The sequence below is a fragment of the Artemia sp. Qi Xiang Cuo genome, chromosome 1 (assembly GCF_049724085.1).
Source record: "Artemia sp. Qi Xiang Cuo chromosome 1, ASM4972408v1, whole genome shotgun sequence".
Lineage (NCBI taxonomy): Eukaryota > Metazoa > Arthropoda > Branchiopoda > Anostraca > Artemiidae > Artemia > Artemia sp. Qi Xiang Cuo.
Genome location: NC_142794.1, coordinates 87,722,358 through 87,746,490, shown reverse-complemented (window position 1 = coordinate 87,746,490; position 24,133 = coordinate 87,722,358). Strand labels below are relative to the sequence as shown.

General features: G+C 36.9%; 2 protein-coding genes across 3 annotated transcripts in view; both read right to left on the bottom strand.

The window, feature by feature from the left end:
* Positions 1-20,635, bottom strand: part of LOC148956881 (uncharacterized) — an 88,330-nt gene extending 67,695 nt beyond the window's left edge. Inside the window, exon 1 of one of the 2 annotated variants that reach the window (XM_089087645.1) lies at positions 20,597-20,635. The gene's annotated coding sequence lies outside the window, so the exon portion shown is untranslated. Of the gene's footprint in view, positions 1-7,560; positions 7,613-20,596 lie in introns of those variants that run through there. The other variant, XM_089087638.1, reaches the window with a different exon arrangement.
* On the bottom strand, positions 10,307-11,122 carry LOC148956882 (uncharacterized). The gene has a single exon (XM_089092540.1). It carries the CDS (start codon positions 11,120-11,122, stop codon positions 10,307-10,309), a length of 816 nt encoding a protein of 271 aa, XP_088948666.1.
* Positions 20,636-24,133: the final 3,498 nt, after the last annotated feature.

The window sequence follows — 24,133 nt, the reverse complement described above, 5'->3', positions numbered from 1 at the left end:
TTATTCTAAGAGCACCTGGAGAGCTTTGGCGACCTTTTCGACGGTGCTCGCAACTAGCACTAAGTCGCCGGCGAAGTCAGCATCAGAGAGTAGCCGGACTCCGAACTGAAGATCGAACTGAAGCTGATTCTTTGTGCTGGTCATAAAATGGTCTATGACGCAGTTGAAAAGCTCGGGAGCGGCGGCGCGACCTTTTCAGACACCAGTCTTCAGCGAGAATGTGGGACTGCGTCTTTCATTGACATGCAAACAAGCTTTCCGTATCCTCATACAGCTTTTCAAAAAGTGAGAAATATTTCTTGGGTAGACCCGTAGTTCTTAGTATCAGCCAAAGTGAACGGCAATCAACAGAATCGAAGGCAGCTTTAAGTCCACGAATGCGATGCACGCTTTTTGGTGGAACTCTCGCGTCTTCTTGATCAACTGGCGCATAGTAAAAATTTGCTCCGTTGTCGACCTGTCAGGCATGAATCCGGCTTGGTGGACTCTTCTCTTTCTAGGGAAAAAAGTGGGACACCTGTCCAGGAGTGACATGGCAAACAGTTTACCAGGAGCGGAGAGAAGCGTGATCCCACAATCGTTGGAGCAGATTTGACGGCTACCCTTACGTTTCCATAATGGCAGTATGATGCCACCACGCCCGTCATTCGGTATGCTTTCCATCATCCATACAGCTGAGAAGATTAGCTGGAGCCACAGAATCATCGCTGCACCCCCTTACTTGAGGAGTTCTGCAGAAACACCACAGACACTGGGGGCTCAATTATTATTTAACCATTTTATAGCATTTTGGATCTCAGAGGTGGTAAACGGTTGCAATACAAGGTTGGAAGTAGCCTTGGGTGTGGTCATGGCTGCTTGAATCCGATCTGGGTCGTGATTAGCATTGCCTTGGCATTCAGAAGTGTTGAGAAATGACTACTCCAGGCGGAAATTTGGCCAGCATCGTCATCCAGCATGCTGTCGTCAGCACACAAAACATGGCTCACGGCGGAAGCCTTCTCTTTTGTCAGCTCACGGAGGTGTTCGTAGAGGGAGCAGACGTCTTCTTTCCTTGAAGCCTCTTCAAGATCGCTGGCTTTCTGGTCAACAAAGGTCTTCCTATCACTGTGCAGTAGGCTATTGAGCAGGTCATTGAGTCGTCTGTACTCTGGCATATTCTTTGCTAAGTGGGCCTTCCTGCGCAGCTCGATTACAGACAGTCTCCTGGGATATCCAGGGTTTATTCTTGTGTCTGCTGCAGCCAATGATACTGTCAGCAGAATCGAGTTTATTATCTTTGAAAGACTTCCATGCTGATTCGGAGTCGTCCAGAACTTGGAAGCAGCTAAACTGGTTAGAGATACCGAGAGCATACTTCTGTTGCATCTCAGATATAGCCATCTCAGATCAAGCTTGGGATGCCGTCTTTCTTGTCCTTGTGCTCTCAGGCATAGCCTCAGTGTGGCGACTACCATCCTATAGTCTGTGTTTCCAAGCTTGGCCGACCTATAAGTCCGGCAATTTATTATTGACGAGCGCCAGCAACCCGAGATCATAACACAATCAATCATCTTCTTTGTCTGGCCATCGTTATTATTCCAAGTGTATTTGTGTATATCTCGTCTCTGAAAGAGCATGATTGATATGACCAGATTATGCATATTGCAGAGCTGGAGGAATATTTGTCCATGGTCATTCAGTGAATCCAGAGTCACAGAGCCGAGAACAATTCTCCACACGCCCTCCCTGTCATTTATCGTTGCGTTAAGGTCTCCCAGAAGAGTGACGATGTCGTGGGGTGGGACTCTAGACAGGGTTGCTGAATGCTCTGCACAGAACTGATCCTTCACTTCCCCAGGACTTGGATTGGTGGGAGCATAGCATAGAATAATTGTCCACTTTCTATGCTTGATCTGGAGCTGAGCCATCAGTATTCTATCTGAAATTTGTTTATAGGAGAGAAGGCATCTCTTGGCTCTGGCATTCAGCGTGAGGCCTACACCATTTGTATTGCTTTTAAGGTCACCAGACCAGATCAGGTGATATCCTTCACCAATATTCTTGGACTCTCTTCCGACAAGACGGTTTTCCGTAAGACCATCCACAGCTATATTGAAGCGTTTTAGCTCATAGGCAAGCATTGATTTATCTCCAGTAAAGTTGAGTGTGAGTACATTCCAGATGGGAAGTTGTCTGCCACCTTGGTCAATAAGGTTCATTCGATGGTCTGAAATCAGTCCAGGGACATGCTGGGGTCGTGGAAAGTAAAGGGGTAGGTCATCTGAGGTAGTATCATCGTTTTTCATTGCAGTACAATTTTCGGGTGAAGGGTTCCAGGCCCAGCCAACCCTAGGTCATGGGATCTAATTAAGAGCTAGGATTTGCCTATATACTGAGAATCCCTGGGGTGGGCTCCACCCACCTCATCAGGTTGAGGCTGCCCATTAGCATGGAGTGTTTAGTTAGGGGAAATCCCATATCCAGAGGCACATGGTCAGCAAACATAGTCTGCCTCATTCCGGACGAACTCCATCCACCTACTAAACTTTGACTTAAGCTCTACTAAACTTTGACTTAATTTCTTATCAATTTAATTAGTATTAGCTTAGAAGAACCTATCAGAAGAAACTGTATCTGCAAACACAATTAAGAAATTCAAGATTCGAAATAGCAAAGACCAGCCACTCAGCCAATTCATCTTTTAGTTCTAGTAGTTCCTATGAGAAACATACAATTTCTAGAATGCTATCTTGAAGAAGAATGACTTGAAGTATTTAATGCAATAGTTGGAAAATCTTTTAGCACTCACTTTAGATTATAATACAGTAAACCATTCAATTACTACCATAAACAGTATTTTCATGCAAGTGTTTAATGCTGTTTTTTTTCAAAAGCACAGGCACAACTTACATCTACTGCAGTGAAGCATTTCCAATCTACTTTTTTTAAGGAAGCATAGAGTAGTCTGGTACTTCACCTTCTAGAAAATACTTACAGGGCTCTATATTTTGGATGTATTGAATTTTATCTGACTCTTCTCGGGAAATGATTGGGTGCCAAACATGGCAAGCATGTTTGAGCAGAGAAGAAGATAGGAGGTATAAGGGGGGACACAAAACTGTTAGCTGCTTCAACATGAATATTTCCCTATACCTTCCCTTAATCCATTTGAGAGCTTTAAGGTCCTCTAGAACTGTAGTGCTCTTGAGTTGATGACTCCCAGTCAAACCTTCACTACTTCTTCTCCCATTCTTTGTCAATTTGATGTTTGAAAGACTGGATGGAAGGAGTGCTGACAGTAGTCTTTCATTTCATTCCACTTGTTAATTACTTTTCTTGAAAAATACATTTGACAGATTCTTGATCTGGAGCTTAATTTTGGTAGATTCTTTGAATATTCTCTTGTGAGATGATAGCTGGCACTGTGATTCCCTTTGAGGATGGTGGAGTTTTCCTTTTGGAGTTTATAAGTCAGCATCATATCACTACACACGTGTCTGTAGACAAGGGTAGGTAGCTTGAGATATTCCTCATATGAAGCATACTTTAGGCTTTTCATGCACTTTGTTGCTTGCCTCTGGACATTTTTGACGAGCCTTACACCTTGCCGGTAAGAAGGAGCAGCCAGGCACAAGCCAAAATCAAGATGGGGTCTAACAAGCACCATCACTTTTTTTACTTCACTGAACAAAAACCATAGTGAAGCAGGTGTTGCCTCTAACCCAAAACATTTACCCTGTGGAAAGAGTTCAAGATTCTGCCCAAGGGCGGAGAAGGGTAATATTTTTAACATTTTTAAGTTTAATATTAACCAGCCTTCTAAACTTAGGCACTCACATGAAACATCTACCAAACCCTTTTTAATACCCCATGTTTCAAAAGCTCCCAAGGATTTATGCTAGAAACTAAAACTGTTGGGACTGATAATATTCATCCGACTTCTTTCCCCAAAGAAACCACCCAACAACCCCCCCCCCCCTTTGCATAAACTATCACCACATCTCTGGACAAAATAAAACAGTGGACAAAATAAAACAATGAAGAATTTGGACAACATGAAATTAGAAAACAATTCTTACTTCATAATATGCAAAATAATTGTAGCCAATACATTTTGCATGCAGACTCCTCATACTTTACCCCCACCCACCCCCAAAAGTGCAAATATATAAAACCTGAATTTGTTTCTAAAGTATTATATTTTAATCATACTTAGGTGTATTTCATTAAAATTAACCTAACTTCACTTCTTGAGTGTTGCTGCTATAATACATAAGTACCCAAAGTTTTGATAAAAATTTTGGTTTTTAATTTAGTTTTGGATCTGATTAAAGCATTTGGCACAAATCACCAAATACTATTTATAACTTACTACACAGCCAAGCCACAAAGCTGTCCTTAAGTATCCTAATCTATTCAAACCTTTTTTTCAATGGTTTTTCAATGTTTTTTTTCAATACAGATAATAAATTGAGAAAATAAGCACAAGAAATATACACATAGATCATTGCTGTTGGAACTGTGTAGTTGTTGATCAAAAATACACCAAAAGCATGATTTTTTGGATGATCCTAAAAATTTGATTGAGTTTCTTAGAAACTTTATTTTTGCAATTTTGATTTTTAGGCATTTGTAATCAATTTCCTTTCATGGATAGGCCGATGGGAGAATTCTAGAGCTTGACTTGTACTCTTGTTTTTGAAAAAAAAATAACATTCCACATAGCCTAGCCACAAAAAGACTGGAGGTAGGTAAATAACATAAAAATACATTCTTGGGCCCTAACTTTAGCAATAGATCACATTCGAAATTTTTAGACCTAGGACAAAATTTGTTCAAAAATTATTTAAATCAGGGCCTAGGAAGAAAGAATGAGGAGTAGGCAAGTATGTATCTGGGACTGACACTTAGCCTATGGTCATGGTAGCCTACCAAGTGTTGTGTGGGGAACCAAATAGCTAACTACTTTATTTAGTATGGCTATGAGAATAAAAGAGGGCTTGTAGGTAAATATTTACCAAATCATATTATTGAGTTACAACTAAAGTGAATATACCACTTGATGCCCTTTTCAAATATAATAATCATTTTTGGGTAAAGTTCTAACAAATCATATTATTTTGTTAGTACTAAATTTTATACACAATTCGTTGCCTTTTTTTATGCTTATTATGAATTTATTAATATTTTATATCGGAATTGAATTTAACCCCCCCCCCCCCGATATAGCCTATACCTACCCTAACCCTGAATTGACATATCTAGAGGGGAGCGGGGCTGAAATTCATTTCCGATAGAAATACTTATTATATTGTAATCAGCATAAAAAAGCCATTGAATGGTGTATTCAATTTAGTCCTAACTCAATAGCCTACTACTCAATGCCTTTTTTTTACACTCTTTCCAAATATAATAATCATTTTTGTCGGAAATGAATTTTACCCCCACCCCTATATATATATATCAATTCAGGTATATATTTACACATTAGGGGAGGGGGTGGCAAATTTTATTTCTGATGTAAATGGGAGGTAAGTTTAAAATTTGCCGCCCCCCCTAATGCGCAAATATATACCCTGAATTATAGGAGGGGGGGTAAAATTCATTTCCGACGAAAATGATTATTGTATTTGGAAGGGATACCACCAGATGGCTAATTGAAAATAGTACAGTCTATATATAAAGAAAAAAAACCTTAGCCAAGCATTATATATAGAAAAAATTGTCTAGCCAACTAGGTGGCTAATAAGGACGACAATGTATATATATATATATATATATATATATATATATATATATATATATATATATATATATATATATATATATATATACAATCTTTAAATTAGCCAACTGGTTGGCTATTAGATCTCACCTATATATACATTGCAGCCTTAGTTAGCCAACTAGTCAGCTAATATTAGAGTTCTATATACAATATAAGAATTAGCTAACCAGTTGGCTATTAATGTCTAATGTATACATAAACTTTAGTTTAAAATAGCCAACAAGTCAGCTATCAATACAGTTTCTAATAGCCGACATGTAAAATTAGCTAACTAGTTGGCTACTAAGATTCCATGTATATATAGCCTTCATTTGAAAATAGCCAACTAGTCAGCTATCAATAAGGTTTCTAATACATATTAGAGCCTAAAATTAGCTAACTAGTTTGGTATTAAAGTCTCAGCTATATACACATATAGATTAGCCAGCCAGTTGGCTATCAGATCTCATTTACCATGAAGACCTAATGTAAGAGAAAGAAACTTTACCAATAATATATTCTCTTTTCAGGCCATGTGTTTATGCTACAAGCTGAATGGAAGAAGGCCAGCACAATATTCGCTGCATTACTCCCAAACATGCTCTTGTTTGCAAGAAATTCAAGATATTCAAGGTTATATATACATGGGATCTTAGTAGCCAACTAGTTAGCTAATTTTACATGTGTAGGCTATTAGAAACTGTATTGATAGCTGACTAGTTGGCTATTTTTAACTAAAGTTTATGTATACATTGGACACTAATAGCCAACTAGTTAGCTAATTCTTATTTAGTATATAGAACTCTAATATTAGCTGACTAGTCGGCTAACTAAGGCTGCAATGTATATATAAGTGAGATCTAATAGCCAACCAGTTGGCTGATTTTAAGATTGTATATATATACACGGTTGTTCTTATTAGCCACCTAGTTGGCTAGACATTTTTTTCTATATATAATGCTTGGCTAAGGTTTTTTCTTTATAGGAATAGACTGTACTATTTTCATTTAGCTGTATAGTGGATATCCATTTGGTAAATATTTACCCTTCATTTAAGCAGAAGATCTATTTTGCAAGGTTTCACTTCTATAAATCACAGATTTTTAAAGGTAATCAAAGGTCAGGACCCTCTAGAGGGAGTAGGAGTAGAGGTAGATGCTTACCTTCCCAGGACAGACCCAGAACTGAAAGTTTAATTTTCCTAACCTAACCCCTTTCCAAGATAGTCAGAAGTTGCTAAAGTAGAACTTTACCATAGTAAACATAGCCTACCACTTGCTGCCTTTATTGAGCTCTTTCAAAATATAAGGGTGCAATGTTTGACTATTAACCTAAAGTCATTGGTTCTTTATACTCTAAGCAACAAATAGGCTATTGTCATTTATTCTTAGGCTACATAGAAAGTACTAGGCTATAAAATCAAACAAAAGACAATATTGTGTTTCCTTTACACGTGGAGAATGATATAAAGTCTTCTGTATGACTTTTTAACCATCAAGTTGTTATAGAGAAGTATGAATAAAGTTATACAGAAGATTTTTTGGTTCATTCCCAACAAAAATGATTGTTATATTTAGAAAGAGTGTAAAAAAGGCATTGAGTGGTATGTTTACTTTATTCATAAGTCAATAATATGAATAACAAAAAAATTACCAAATAGGTTACTTAAGAAGTTGGTGTAGCGATAGAAGAATACCAGGATGAAGTTATCTCCTGGCTCCCATCTCCGGGTTTATCTCCCTGGCCTAAAATTGCTTACCCTATAGATCTGCAAAATAAAAATTATCCTTAAAAAAACTGCTGAAACTTACAGCTCTCAACTGATACCAAATTTTTGAATTTTTTTGCTGTCTTTGATATTTTACTTAAAAGTACAAATATAAGCGGGAACTTAAAATTAATGAGTGAAATTTTTTTGACAGAATTTTTCATTTTTATTTGGAATTCCTTTGTTAGGAGCTTTTAAATGAGGTGTTACATGACTATATTTAAAAAATATTATTTTAACTGTTAGGCCTATTGAGGTGGAGGCAAACAAATTTTGTTGCTTAATTTTTTATTCAAAAGCTATAAATCAGCACATAATTTGAAAGCTATCTTTCTTCTAAACTTTTTTAAAAGGTTATTTTATACATCAAACCTAAAACGGCCCCATAAATCCTCTTTTGTCTCCCATCTCCCCTTTCCTCCCAAACCCTCCTTGTCAAAACAAGTAAAATGAAAATTCGTAGAGAGATTTGTTATAGTAAGATATATCTTAAATGGAGAAGTTTTCATTGCCTAGGAATGTCCTAGCTCCATAAACCCCCCTACCCCTGAATATAAGTACCTCCCAAAGAAAAGAGTTCAAGAGTACCCTGTGGAAAGAGTTCAAGATTCTGCCCAAGGGCGGAGAAGGGTAATATTTCTCTTTGTAATGGAAACTTATGAGGACTCAAGAGAAGGAAAGAACTAGCAACAAACATCAAAATGTTTTGGTCCAAGACAGTTCCATTACTGCCCATATCAAGGATGTTTGATACCAAAAATGTCATTTTGTAAGTCTCAGCATTGACTGACGGTCTCAAAGACAAAGCACCCATTAACAAATTTTATAAGCTTCATATGGAGCTTTCAAAGCAATTTGATTAAAATTGATAGGGAACTTAGATGTGTAGCTAGTTCAAAACAAAGGAAACCTATAATCTCTTACTAATTGTTAAGCAAAACCCTGTCTAATCAATGTTTTTACAGTATAAATAATGTGCATCCTGTGTCCAAAAAAAAATTTCAACTAAGGCAGTTAGCACAACAGGAAACTTCAAAACTGTCCAATTATCCAATAAGACTTCTTTTGATCTGATCCAAGCAGGTGTACTTGATATTTTTAGGGAATGCCTTTCCCTGAGCTTTAAAAAGAAAATTCTGCTCTGTTCAATCAACAGAACAAAATTTATACTCACTAATAATGCAGTTTCATTAAACCTGAATATTTCTATCTCAGACACAAAACTGGAAAAGTCAAATGGTTTTTTGAAGATTTCTGGGAAAGTAGGTGTCAGCTTTTAGTTTTCTTTCATTTATTTGGATCTCTTAGATAAGCTATGTAAGTTATGACAAGACTGCCTAATTAATTCTAAATAATTTGGTCATACAAACTAAAAAAGTTTGTAATGGACAAGGTAGGGTGATTCTTTATGGTATCAAAATACCTTAAAAGAGTTAAAGTTCTGGAAGACATGCTACTAAAATGGTATCTGGCATGTAGGAATTTTCTTACCCTGCAAGACTAACTAAACTAAAACCCCCAACATTTGTATATAGCAACAAAGTCTTTTCCACAAGGATTATCAATGATTAGAAAAAACCCTCTGAAGAAAGTTACTGCCAACTCTTTTGATGTTGGAAATGAAGGCTAGATTTTAAGTGGTTTGCTAGAGAGTGTAAACTTGACTGGGAATCTACTAATAATCCAACTGCAACTGATCACTAAGCAACACTGTAAACAATTTGCTGATCATTAAATCTAGAGCTTCACAATGAAAAATTCTTAAGATTGCTCCAAGCTGCAACTTCAGGTAATTACTTCAAAAATTCTCCCCTTTATACAGCATTTGATAAAACTCAAAACCCCACACATCCCTAGGAAGTAATATAAATAAAGCTTCAAGTTGTGATAGAGACTATCAAAATCCAGCTTTTCTTTTCTACATCAACAGACCCAGGGCTCATTTGCACAAGGACAGGAGCTGGATGGAAGGCATTAATATATAGAAGTCTGCTTTCATGCTGGCCTTGTTTGTCAGAAGTATATTTTGCTTCTATCCTCTTCTTATTTATCTTTTGTTGAACTTGAAAAAGCTCCAGTTCAGCTCTGTCTCAAGGCCAGAGAAGAATTGCATGGGGAACAATCCACAAGAACCTGTTTTCATGCTGGGTTTGTTTGTCAAAATTAAGTTTTGGCTTCCATCCTCCTATTGTTGGACCTAAAAACTCCAGTTCAATTCTACCTTGAGACCAGATTAGAACTGCATAGGGAATGATCTGCATAAACATGTTTTCCTGCTGGTTTTGTTTGTCAAAAGTATGGCTTTGCTTCCATCCTTTTCTTATCAATCTCTTGCTGGAACTGACAAATGACTAGTGTTCAATTCTGCCTCAAGGCCAGATTAGAACTGTATAGGGAATGATCTACCTGAAGCTGTTTCCATGCTGGATTTATTTGTCAGAAGTAGATTTTTGCTTACATCCTCCTCTTATCAATCTGTAGCTGAACCCAACCAAGAGCTCCAAATCAATTCTGCCTCAAGACCAGAGTTGAACTGGAAAGGGAACACCATTTTTGGTTGTTGAAAGCTTGTTTTTGTAACGATTTGTCTCTTCAAGCATATACTTCAAAAACCCAGGTCACAAAACCTGAAATAATACAAGCATAAGCAAAGCACAAGCAATACATAACAGCAAGCATAAGCAAAAGCACAAGCAATACATAACAGCACACATACACAAAATACAAGCAAAGCATGGCAAGTAAGTAAGGAATATTACATCTCCCTTCTTTTCGGAAGAGCTTGTCAATCATAGGTTTATTCTTGACGGTGGCTTGACTTGTCGACCACTCCTGGTAGTTACAGAACTTCTGAGACTGTTGTCGACTTCGGCCGCGGAAGGCAGGGAGACCACAGTGTTTTCCTGGCCAACGGCGACCGGCAATTCTGGCATGCTGGCTTGGCGAAAGTGCACGTCCTCTGTTTGGAGTAAGTCCGGAGAGTGATGCCATGAATTGTGTACTGACAAGCTGCCAGTGTTTGAATCAGAATCAGAACTCTTCTCATCTGTAGTCATGACTTTCAAGTGCTTTCTATTCCGGCGGTATTGTCTGTTTGCTTTCGTCTGTACTACATACAATCGTGGCGCATCTGCTTCTCGGAGGACTGTTGCAGGTTGCCAGGTTTGATCGTTGGACCGTACTCGAACTTGTTGGCCTATCTGCAGCGGATTAAGGCTTTTGGTATGTTGATCATAGTAGCGTCTCTGTCTTTCCCTTTCTTTATTCCTTGCGGACATGAATTCCTGCATAGGTATGACTTTTGGAGATAAGTGCTCAATGGTGCAGGGCACTAGGGATCTCAAGTTTCTACTCATTAGCAGTTGGGCTGGGGAAGCTAGACCATCGACTGGTGTGTTGTGGTACTCAAGGAGAGCTAGCTCGAGGTCAGTTTTCGATTTCTTTGTTTTCATGATCATGGCCTTAGCAATACCAACTGTTTTCTCAGCGAGTCCGTTGGACTGAGGATGGTTCGGGCTAGAGATGTTGTGTCGTATTCCCCACTGTCTCATGAAATCCTTGAACGTTTCTGAAGTGATTTGTGGGCCATTATCATATGTAATCATCAGGGTTATCCCGAATCTAAGAGAAGTGAGATTTTAGCTTCTGTATTATGAGGTTCGTTTATGTATTTACTCCCAGCTAATCAGCTTAAAAAAATTGACTATAATAATCCACTATGATCAGATATTATCTTCCGGATATGTAAAACAGATCAATGCCAACATGCTCCCATGGGTAGCTGGGAATATTGTGATGAAGCAAGGGTTTTCTTGCATTTGCTTTAGAATAAGTGCAGCACGCATCACACTTCTTGACGAAATCTTCTATTGTCTGACTCATCTTTGGCCAGAAAATGACTGATCTGGCTCTGTTTTTCGTCTTCTCGAGACCAAGATGTGAAGCATGGATGCTTTGCAATACAGCGATTTGCATGCTGTCTGGGATGACAAGACGGTCATCTTTCATGATGATGTCATCAACAACACTGAGATTGATTTTTACTGTCCAGAATTCAGTTATGGATGACGGAACCATTGATCTTTTTTTGGGCCAACCTTATTCTACCATTTTCCTCAGCAGCCTCAGCAGCTGTGGATCTCTGAGCGTTCCTTGTTTCAACTCAGATAGCTTTTCTTGACTGATTGGTATTAGTTTCATAACGGAGTGTACATAGTATTCAATTTCTCTGTGAAGCAATGGTTCCTCAGTTTCTAAGTGGAGCTGGGAGAGGGTATTGGGGTATTTCAGTGCCTGGTCAATATATTATGCTGAAATTGTAGGGTTGTAGATGTAACAGCATTCTTTGAAGTCTCGGCGACGACTTATTGATCGGCCGATTGAGGATTGTTTCCAGGGGTTTATGGTCACTGATGACTTGGAAGTGACGCCCATAGAGATACTGATGAAAATGGCGACATCCAAAAACAATGGCATACAGCTTCTTTTCGATTTGTGAGTATCTCTGCTCTTTTTCATTCAGCGATTTCGATGCGAATGAAACAATTTTATTCTCTTGAAGCAGGACAGCACCGAGTCCTGATTTGGAAGCATCAACTTGGATCTCTATTTGGTTTTTTGTAGGATCGAAGAGCGAAATTGTTGTTATGATCGATGCTTTAATTTTCGTGAGTGTGGCTTCGTGTTCATTCGTCCAGTTAAATTGCTTCTGCTTAGCTAAGGTCCTAAGAGGTTCATTGAGGCTTGACAGTTTTGGGATATAGCGTGAGAGGTAGTTTAATATCCCAAGGGTTGTTTGTAGTTCTTCCTGGGATTTGGGTGATGGCATTTTCTCTATTGCTCGGATCTTCTCGGGATCTGGATGGATTCCGTTTTCGGAAATGATGTGTCCAAAGTAAGGTATCAAAATTGATTTGAAGATGCACTTATCTTTGTTAAGCTTGACTCCCTTTTCTCTAGCTCTTAAAAGGATTTTTTGAAGATTTCTGTCATAGTCCTCTTCAGATACAGCAGATATGATCATGTCATCCAAAATTACTGAGAATCTCTTGAGGTTGCTGAATGCCTCTTCCATGTGGCGTTGGAACTCATCTTGTGCAGACTTGAGTCCAAAGGGCATACGTCTAAATTTGTATCGCCCATATGGAGTTGAGAATTTTGGAAGATTCAGTCATTTCGGAAGATTCGTCATCAAGACATAAGTTCCAATATCCTGTTTGGGCATCTAGCTTGGAGAAGTACTTAGCGCCTACATGCTTTTGCACAGCTTCCTCAAAAGTTGGCATAGGATGGTGGGGTCTCTTTATGGCTTTGTTGAGATCGTGAGGATCTATACAGACTCTCAAGGTTCCATCTGGTTTCTCAAAAACCACAGCTAAATTCACCCAATCAGTTGGATGGGTCACCTTCTCAATGACTCCTAGGTTTTCCATATGATCTAGTTCTTCCTTGAATTTGGACTGGAGACTCAAGGGGATTCGTCTTGTGGGCTGAATGGATGGCTGTGAACCTTCCTTGAGGATTATTTTACATTCACCTTCCAGTTTCCCAACTCCTTCAAATAGGTCGGAAAATTCGGTGAGTATCTTATCGGTGCTGAGCTGTCCAGATTGAAGACTAAGTATAAGCTTTATCAGGTTCAGCTTACGACTCGCACTGAAGGCAAGGATAGGAGTAGGGGCTGACTGCACTACAAAAAACTCTATGGGTTGACTATCATTTGATTTATAGGCACAGTCGATCTTACATGTCCCCATGATAGGGCTAGTCTGATCGCACAATCTTGTTCAAATACGATTTTTAGGGTGGATTGCAGGTTTTGGATTCAGTCTTTCCACTGTCTGCCTGATAATGATGCTAGATTGTGCCCCTTTTTCAATTTTGAATTTCCCACTGAACTGGTTGGCAATTCTTAGTTTAGCATATGGCTGGTCATCAGCTTTATCCATCATTAGTTGATGGATGAATAGTTCGTCAGTTTGTTGAGCTTCAGAAATGATTATGTTCACAGTCTTTTTGCTACCACAGCAGACATGTGCAAAATGGTTGGGTTTTCTGCAGTTACTGCAGATCTTCCCTTTTGCAGGGCACTGGTGATTCTGTGAATAGTCTCCGCCACAGAAGTAACATTCACGGTTTTCAATTCGGTCACGATTGGGTTTCCACAGTCTATTTTGATTCTTCTTGATGATATCAACTTCTTGTTTTCCATGACTAGTTGATTCTGCTGACCTTGTCTTAAGTTGTACCTGGATTTCTGTGTAGGTTCTTGCTACTTTGATAGAATCTGAGAGAGTCAATTTAGATCCCGATTGCAGTAGTCTTTCATAAATCTTCTGGGATGATGTTCCAAAGATGAGGCAATCACGGACCATTTTGTCAACTCTCGAAGCTCCATATGAGCAGTCTCGCACTAAGATTTTCAGTTCAGTTGCCGATTATTCACTAGTTTTGCCTTCCCTTTGGTCACGTTTGTGGAATGTATATCGGGAGAATCTAGGGTTTGATTGTGGATTAAAGTAGTCATCAAATTTGGCAAGGTATACACAAATTTTGTCTTTTTCATCAGCTGCTAGCGTCCAAGTACTGAACACATCTCGTCCTTTTTCACCAAGCCAAATTAGCAGATATGCACACTTGATTTTCTCACTTTTTCCGCTCAGGGGTCCATCAAACATTAGATTAGCATGACTTTTGAATCTAGTCCAAGCCTCTTTTAGATTGTCCGATTCCCAGTTCAGCTCAGAATATGGGACGGAGGTATCCATCTTCTACTCTGACACCATGTAACGATTTGTCTCTTCAAGCATATACTTCAAAAACCCAGGTCACAAAACCTGAAATAATACAAGCATAAGCAAAGCACAAGCAATACATAACAGCAAGCATAAGCAAAAGCACAAGCAATACATAACATCACACATACACAAAATACAAGCAAAGCATGGCAAGTAAGTAAGGAATATTACATTTTCATGCAAATAAGGGATGAAAATGACTACAACAGCCACCATCATGAAAACTATTTGAAAAACTACTGAGTGCAGCATCAAGTTCTTCTAGAGCCAATAAATTTGATTATGTCACAGCTGATTTTGGCAAAGACACTTTACAGCCCATTCTGAAAGCTCAAGAATGTGGAAGTTATTTGAAACATCTCAAACAAGAGAATATGCAGCATAAAACCTGCTCTCATGGCTTTACACTGACACAGAACAGAGTATTGACCATCATCAAACACATGATCAAGGTAAATAAATTGCAATTTTCTTCTTTTTACCCTTGTTACACTTCCATTGAACATTTTTAAGTTTAATATTAACCAGCCTTCTAAACTTAGGCACTCACATGAAACATCTACCAAACCCTTTTTAATATCACTAAAGCTGTAAAGCTGTAATATGATTGCTGTAACCTCTTTCCTTCTAGTTATTGGTGACAGTGACCATGTGTACATTCCAAATGATACAACCATCAGTAATTGTCATAGTTGTAAAGTAGATAAACATATTGACTAACTGGTGACTGATTTATGATGAGCTAGCTTGCATGAACTGGGAGCATCAGATAGATGACAATTGCTAAGGTAAAAGGATATTTACCTTGTAATCAGCTTTACTCCTCTTCTTATCCCAGACTGAGATGATTGTTTTTGTCAATCAAAAAGCCCCCCTCCCCTCCTTCCTTCCTAGCAGTGCTAATGGGGATAAAAAAAAATAGAGCATATAGGAATCCTGTGGAATACAAATGCAACAACTACTAGAACAACTTTGCAAAGTCTAGAACAAACTATACAACATGACTAAAAAGGTAATTCAATTCCATTAAATGGGTATAGCAAATAGATCAAGGTATAACACCAAAAGATTTGATCAAGATTTATCACCATAACTTTTCCTATTAGCCCATCCCTGAGCGGAGGGAGTTTTTTTTCTTTGGTTAATTACTCACAGAAAATGGCCAATGGTGTGTCTACTATAGCATCAAATTGACATTCAAACCAGCAGGTACTATAGCTCCAATTACAAAACCTGTAGTTGTGTATACTGCCATACCCCATGTTTCAAAAGCTCCCAAGGATTTATGCTAGAAACTAAAACTGTTGGGACTGATAATATTCATCCGACTTCATTCCCCAAAGAAACCACCCTACAACCCCCCCCCCCCTTTGCATAAACTATCACCACATCTCTGGACAAAATAAAACAGTGGACAAAATAAAACAATGAAGAATTTGGACAACATGAAATTAGAAAACAATTCTTACTTCATAATATGCAAAATAATTGTAGCCAATACATTTTGCATGCAGACTCCTCATACTTTAACCCCACCCACCCCCTAATGTGCAAATATATAAAACCTGAAATTGTTTATAAAGTATTATATTTTAATAATACTTATGTGTATTTAATTAAAATTAACCTAACTTCACTTCTTGAGTGTTGCTGCTATAATACATAAGTACCCAAAGTTTTGATAAAAATTTTGGTTTTTAATTTAGTTTTGGATCTGATTAAAGCATTTGGCACAAATCACCAAATACTATTTATAACTTACTACACAGCCAAGCCACAAAGCTGTCCTTAAGTATCCTAATCTATTCAAACCTTTGCTTTTTTCCCCTCTCAAGAAGTTTCAATTTCCTTTGGTCTCTTCCCACTCTGGTTGGGGATGAGTACTTTTTGTTTGGCCCAAGTTGGATGACCAAAAAAGATGTTCTTTGGAAATCTGTCATCCTACATCTACAAAACATGTCCTAGTCATCTCATCATTTTCCTCATTGTAGTCTTAGCCATCTCATGTCACCAAATATGATTGCACAAATGTTAAATTTCATGGATTTCTTTCAGAACTACTGCCAAAATTGAAAGCAGAGGTAGCAAGAGAGTGAAATTGAAAGAATGCATCAGTCTCTAGTGATGAAAGGGAAAGCTGACTTTTTCTCTGTTCTGATTTATTTTTCAGAAATTCTGATATAGTGGCAGCCCTGGATTAACTGATCCTACTATGCCTTTTATTTTATCTTAAATTACCTTAGATTGCAGCTTGGAGCAAAATTAAGGATTTTCATCCTTGTAATGCTCCATTATGACTTCATTGGGTTTGAGGTTGAGGACTCAGCAGCTTCCCAGTCATACAGGAACTCTTGCTGTAGCCATTCTTTGTCCAAACTTCTCTTGAAAGCACCTGTTGAATCAGCAGCCACTGTATTTTCAGAGAGTAGATTCCACAAGTTTGTTACTCATTGGCTGAAAAAATGGCTTCTTTCTTGGACTAAGGAGCATTGCTTGAAGGTCTTTTTGGAATGACCTCTAGCAACAGAATGTTCTGGGGGAGGGGTAAGGAGACGAGGGAGAAGATTTTTGGAAATAGTTTTGTGGGTTGTTATCATGTCATCATGCTTCCTCCTGTATGCAAGTGGGAACTTTCAAGTGATGTTAATACTCTTTGCATGGCATTTGTTTGAGGCCTTTGAACATTTTGGTTGCTCTTTGTTGAACTCTTTCTAGAATGTCTTTGTCCTTCTTGAAATAGGGTGATGCCAGGGACATTAAAACCTCTAGGCGCGGGCAAACTAGTGCCTTGTAGAGCTTCATAAACACACTTGGACGTCTGCTAGAGATAGTTCTTTTAATCATTCCAAGAGATTGGAGGGCAGATGATGATACAAATTTTGCATGGGTGCTGAACTTTAGTTGATGATCAATGACTCCAAGATCTGTTTCTTCAGAGACTGCAGAAAGAGGGTTACCTTGGAGATGGTATTGCTGATGTGTGTTATGATTACCAAAGTGGATTACATGACATTTGTCAATATTGAATGAGAGGATTTCATTCAATGTTGAGACAATGAATTAAATTGCATTGCCCAGCAAAATAAGGCAAAAATCTGGTAGAGTACCTGGTCAGTGACAATAGGGATCTATTGGTTTGGTAGCATCTCACTCAATTTTCCATGGTTTGGTGGACCAATTCTTATCAACTGCTTTTCATGTCATAACTTTTACCAAGGGCTGGTTTTTCAATGTTTTTTTCAATACAGATAATAAATTGAGAAAATAAGCACAAGAAATATACACATAGATCATTGCTGTTGGAACTGTGTAGTTGTTGATCAAAAATACACCAAAAGCATGATTTTTTGGATGATCCTAAAAATTTGATTGAGCTTCTTAGAAACTTTATTTTTGCAATTTTGATTTTTAGGCATTTGTAATCAATTTCCTTACATGGATAGGCCGATGGGAGAATTCTAGAGCTTGACTTGTACTCTTGTTTTTGAAAAAAAATAACATTCCACATAGCCTAGCCACAAAAAGACTGGAGGTAGGTAAATAACATAAAAATACATTCTTGGGCCCTAACTTTAGCAATAGATCACATTCGAAATTTTTAGACCTAGGACAAAATTTGTTCAAAAATTATTTAAATCAGGGCCTAGGAAGAAAGAATGAGGAGTAGGCAAGTATGCATCTGGGACTGACACTTAGCCTATGGTCATGGTAGCCTACCAAGTATTGTGTGGGGAACCAAATAGCTAACTACTTTATTTATTATGGCTATGAGAATAAAAGAGGGCTTGTAGGTAAATATTTACCAAATCATATTATTGAGTTACAACTAAAGTGAATATACCACTTGATGCCCTTTTCAAATATAATAATCATTTTTGGGTAAAGTTCTACAAAATCATATTTTTGAGTTAGGACTAAAGTGTATACACCATTTAATGCCTTTTTTTATGATGATTATGAAAAAAATAAGCATTTCTATCGGAAATGAATTTCAGCCCCCCCCCCTATATAGGCTATACCTAACCTAACCCTGAATTGGCATATATAGAGGGGAGAGGGGCTGAAATTCATTTCCAATAGAAATACTTATTATATTGTAATCAGCATAAAAAAGCCATTGAATGGTGTATTCAATTTAGTCCTAACTCAATAGCCTATCACTCAATGCCTTTTTTACACTCTTTCCAAATATAATAATCATTTTTGGTGAAAATGAATTTTACCCTCACCCCTATATATATCAATTCAAGGTATATATTTGCAAATTAGGGAGGTGGGGGTACATTTTATTTCTAATGGAAATGGGAGGTAAGTTTAAAATTTGCCCCCACCCCCCTAATGTGCAAATATATACCCTGAATTATAGGGGTGGGGGTAAAATTCATTTCCAACAAAAATGATTATTGTATTTGGAAGGGATACCACCAGATGGCTAATTGAAAATAGTACAGTCTATATATAAAGAAAAAAACCTTAGCCAAGCATTATATATAGAAAAAAATGTCTAGCCAACTAGGTGGCTAATAAGGACGACTAATATATATATATATATATATATATATATATATATATATATATATATATATATAATCTTTAAATTAGCCAACTGATTGGCTATTAGATCTCACCTATATATACATTGCAGCCTTAGTTAGCCAACTAGTCAGCTAATATTAGAGTTCTATATACAATATAAGAATTAGCTAACTAGTTGGCTATTAATGTCTAATGTATACATAAACTTTAGTTTAAAATAGCCAACAAGTCAGCTATCAATACAGTTTCTAATAGCTGACACATGTAAAATTAGCTAACTAGTTGGCTACTAAGATCCCATGTATATATAGCCTTCATTTGAAAATAGCCAACTAGTCAGCTATCAATAAGGTTTCTAATACATATTAGAGCCTAAAAATAGCTAACTAGTTTGCTATTAAAGTCTCAGCTATATACACATATAGATTAGCCAACCAGTTGGCTATCAGATCTCATTTACCATGAAGACCTAATGTAAGAGAAAGAAACTTTACCAATAATATATTCTCTTTTCAGGCCATGTGTTTATGCTACAAGCTGAATGGAAGAAGGCCAGCACAATATTTGCTGCATTACTCCCAAACATGCTCTTGTTTGCAAGAAATTCAAGATATTCAAGGTTATATATACATGGGATCTTAGTAGCCAACTATTTAGCTAATTTTACATGTGTAGGCTATTAGAAACTGTATTGATAGCTGACTAGTTGGCTATTTTAAACTAAAGTTTATGTATACATTGGACACTAATAGCCAACTAGTTAGCTAATTCTTATTTAGTATATAGAACTCTAATATTAGCTGACTAGTCGGCTAACTAAGGCTGCAATGTATATATAAGTGAGATCTAATAGCCAACCAGTTGGCTAATTTAAAGATTGTATATATATACACGGTTGTTCTTATTAGCCACCTAGTTGGCTAGACATTATTTTCTATATATAATGCTTGGCTAAGGTTTTTTTCTTTATATATAGACTGTACTATTTTCAATTAGCTGTATAGTGGATATCCCTTTTGTAAATATTTACCCTTCATTTAAGCAAAAGATCTATTTTACAAGGTTTCACTTTTATAAATCACAGATTTTTAAAGGTAATCAAAGGTCAGGACCCTCTAGAGGGAGTAGGAGTAGAGGTAGATGCTTACCTTCCCAGGACAGACCCAGAACCGAAAGTTTAATTTTCCTACCCTAACCCCTTTCCAAGATAGTCAGAAGTTACTAAAGTAGAACTTTAACAAAGTAAACATAGCCTACCACTTGCTGCCTTTATTGAGCTCTTTCAAAATATAAGGGTGAGCAATGTTTGACTATTAAAGTCATTGGTTCTTTATACTCTAAGCAACAAATAGGCTAGGCTATTGTCATTTATTCTTAGGCTAGCCTATATAGAGAGTACTATAAAATCAAACAAAAGACAATATTGTGTTTCCTTTACACATGGAGAATGATATAAAGTCTTCTGTATGACTTTTCAACCATCAAGTTGTTATAGAGAAGTATGAATAAAGTTATACAGAAGATTTTTTGGTTCATTCCCAACAAAAATGATTGTTATATTTAGAAAGAGTGTAAAAAAGGCATTGAGTGGTATGTTTACTTTATTCATAAGTCAATAATATGAATAACAAAAAAATTACCAAATAGGTTACTTAAGAAGCTGGTGTAGCGATAGAAGAATACCAGGATGAAGTTATCTCCTGGCTCCCATCTCCGGGTTTATCTCCCTGACCTAAAATTGCTTACCCTATAGCTCTGCAAAATAAAAATTATCCTTAAAAAAACTGCTGAAACTTACAGCTCTCAACTGATACCAAATTTTTGAATTTTTTTGCTGTCTTTGATATTTTACTTAAAAGTACAAATATAACCGTGAACTTAAAATTAATGAGTGAATTTTTTTGACAGAATTTTTCATTGCTATTTGGAATTCCTTTGTTAGGAGCTTTTAAATGAGGTGTTACATGACTATATTAAAAAAATATTATTTTAACTGTTAGGCCTATTGAGGTGGAGGCAAACAAATTTTGTTGCTTAATTTTTTATACAAAAGCTATCAATTAGCACATCATTTGAAAGATATCTTTCTTATGAACTTTTTTCAAAGTTTATTTTATACATAAAACATAAAACGGCCCCATAAATCCTCTTTTGCTTCCCATCTCCCCTTTCCTCCCAAACCCTCCTTGTCAAAACAAGTAAAATGAAAATTCGCAGAGAGATTTGTTATAGTAATATATATCTTAAATGGAGAAGTTTTCATTGCCTAGGAATGTCTTAGCTCCATAAACCCCTCTACCCTTGAAATATAAGTACCTCCCAAAGAAAAACATGACAAATTTAAATTTGGTTCAAAAACTATTGGATAAAACTTGGATATTTGAAATCTTTATGTCAGGAGCTTTCAAATGAGGGGTCGCATTACTATATTAAATTATATTTTATCTTTATTGTTACAGAGGTAGGCTAGAGGTAGACCAAATGAGGTCTTTCATTTTTTGTCAAAGCTTATGAAATAGCACATCATTTGAAAGCTAGCATTCTTCTGAACATGTTCCTAGCGTTGTTTCCTACATTAAACCTAAAAGGGCCACACATATCCTCTTTTGCCTCACATCTCCCTTTTCCTCTCAAACCCTCCATATCAAAACAAGAAAACTGAAAGTTTGTAAAAAGATTTTTTGTGGTAACATGCATCTTAAATGGAAAGTGTTCCTTGCCAAGGATTGTCCTAGCCCCATAAACCACCCGCCCCCTGACTATAAGGACCTCCCACATAAAAACATGGCACATTTATATTTAGTTTGAAAACTAGTGCATAGGAATTCTATATTTAAAATCCTTATGTCAGTGGCTTTCAAATGAGGGGTTCCATGATTATATTCTATTATATTTTATTTTTTATTGTTATGTAGGTAGACCAAATGAGACCAAATGAGACCAAATGAGGTTTTTTGCTTTTTGTCAAAGCTTATCAAACAGCACATCATTTGAAAGCTACCCTTCTTCTGAACATGTTTCTAGTCTCGTTTTGTGAAAAAAATATAAAAGGGCCGCACAAAACCTCTTTTGCCTCTCATCTACCCTTTCCTCTCAAAACCTTCATGTCAAAACAAGAAAAATGAAAATTTGTAAAGAGATTCGTTATAGTAAGATATATCTTAAATAGAGAAGTTTTCATTGCCCAGGAATGCCCTAGCTCCCTAAACCCCCCACCCCTAAATATAAGTACCACCCAAAGAAAAAAAAGGCAAAATTAAATTTGGTTCAAAAACTATTGCATAATCTTGGATATTTAAAATCATTATATCAGGAGTTTTCAATTGAGGTGTCGCATGACTATATTCAATTATATTTTATCCTTTCTGTTACAGAGGTAGGCCAAATGAGGTCTTTCATTTTTTGTCAAAGCTTATGAAACAGCACATCATTTGAAAGCTATCCTTCTTCTGAACATGTTCCTAGCGTTGTTTTCTATATTAAACCTAAAAAGGCCACACAAATCCTCTTTTGCCTCCCATCTCCCCTTTCCTCTCAAACCCTCCATGTCACAACAAGAAAAATGAAAGTTCATAAAAGGATTTGTTGTAGCAACATACATCTCAAATGGAGAAGTTTTCCTTGCCTAGGAATGCCCTAGCTCTATAAACCCCCCACCCCTAAATATTAGTACCTCCCGAAGAAAAACATGGCAAATTTAAATTTGGTTCAAAAACTATTTGATAATACTTGGATATTTAAAATCTGTATATCAGGAGCTTTCAAATGAGGTGTCTCATGACTATATTCAATTATATTTTTTCTTTACTGTTACAGAGGTAGTCTAGAGGTAGGCCAAATGAGGTCTTTCATTTTTTGTCAAAGCTTATGAAACAGCACATCATTTGAAAGCTACCCTTCTTCTGAACATGTTCCTAGCGTTGTTTTCTAAATTATACCTAAAAGGGCCACACAAATCCTCTTCTGCATCCCATCTACCCTTTCCTTTCAAACCCTCCATGTCAAAACAAGAAAAATGAAAGTTCGTAAAAGGATTTTTTATAGTAACATCCATCTTAAATGGAGAAGTTTTCCTTGCCTGGGAATGTCCAAGCTCCATAAACCATCCTATCCCTAAATATAAGTACCTCCCAAAAAAAACATGGCAAATTTAAATTTGGATAAAAAACTATTGGATAAGACTTGGATATTTAAAATCTTTATATCAGGAGTTTTCAAATGAGGTGTCGCATGACTATATTCAATTATATTTTATCTTTACTATTACAGAGGTAGTCTAGAGGTAGGCCAAATGAGGTTTTTCATTTTTTGTCAAAGCTTATGAAATAGCACATCATTTGAAAGCTATCCTTCTTCTGAACATGTTCCTAGCGTTGTTTTTTACATTAAACCTAAAAGGGCCACACAAATCCTCTTTTGCCTCCCATCTCCCCTTTCCTCTCAAACCCTCCATGTCAAAACAAGAAAAATGAAAGTTCGTAAAAGGATTTGTTATAGTAACATCCATCTTAAATGGAGAAGTTTTCCTTGCCTAGGAATGTCCTAGCTCCATAAACCATCCTACCCCTGAATATCAGTAACTCCCAAAGAAAAACATGGCAAATTCAAATTTGGTTCAAAAACTTTTGCATAAGACATAGATATTTAAAATCTTTATGTCAGGAGCTTTCAAATGAGGTGTCGCATGACTTTATTCAATTATATTTTATTTTTATCGTTATGGAGGTAATCTAGAGGTAGCCCAAAGGAGGGTTTTTGGTTTTTTGTCAAAGCTTATCAAACAGCACATCATTTGAAAGCTACCCTTCTTCTGAACATGTTTCTAGTTTTTTTCTGAAACAAATCTAAAAGGGCCGCACAAATCCTCTTTTGCCTCCCCTCTCCCCTTTCCTCTCAAACCCTCCATGTCAAAACAAGAAAAATGAAAATTCGTAAAGAGATTCGTTATTGTAAGATATATCTTAAATAGAGAAGTTTTCATTGCCCAGGAATGCCCTAGCTCCGTAAACCCCCCACCCCTAAATAAAAGTACCTCCCAAAGAAAAACATGACAAATTTAACTTTGGTTCAAAAACTATTGGATAAGACTTGGATATTTAAAATCTTTATATCAGGAGCTTTTAAATGAGGTGTCGCATGACTATATTCAATTATATTTTATCTTCACTGTTACAGAGGTAGTCTAGAGGTAGGTCAAATGAGGTCTTTCATTTTTCGTCAAAGCTTATCAAACAGCACATCATTTGAAAGCTATTCTTCTTCTGAACATGTTCCTAGCGTTGT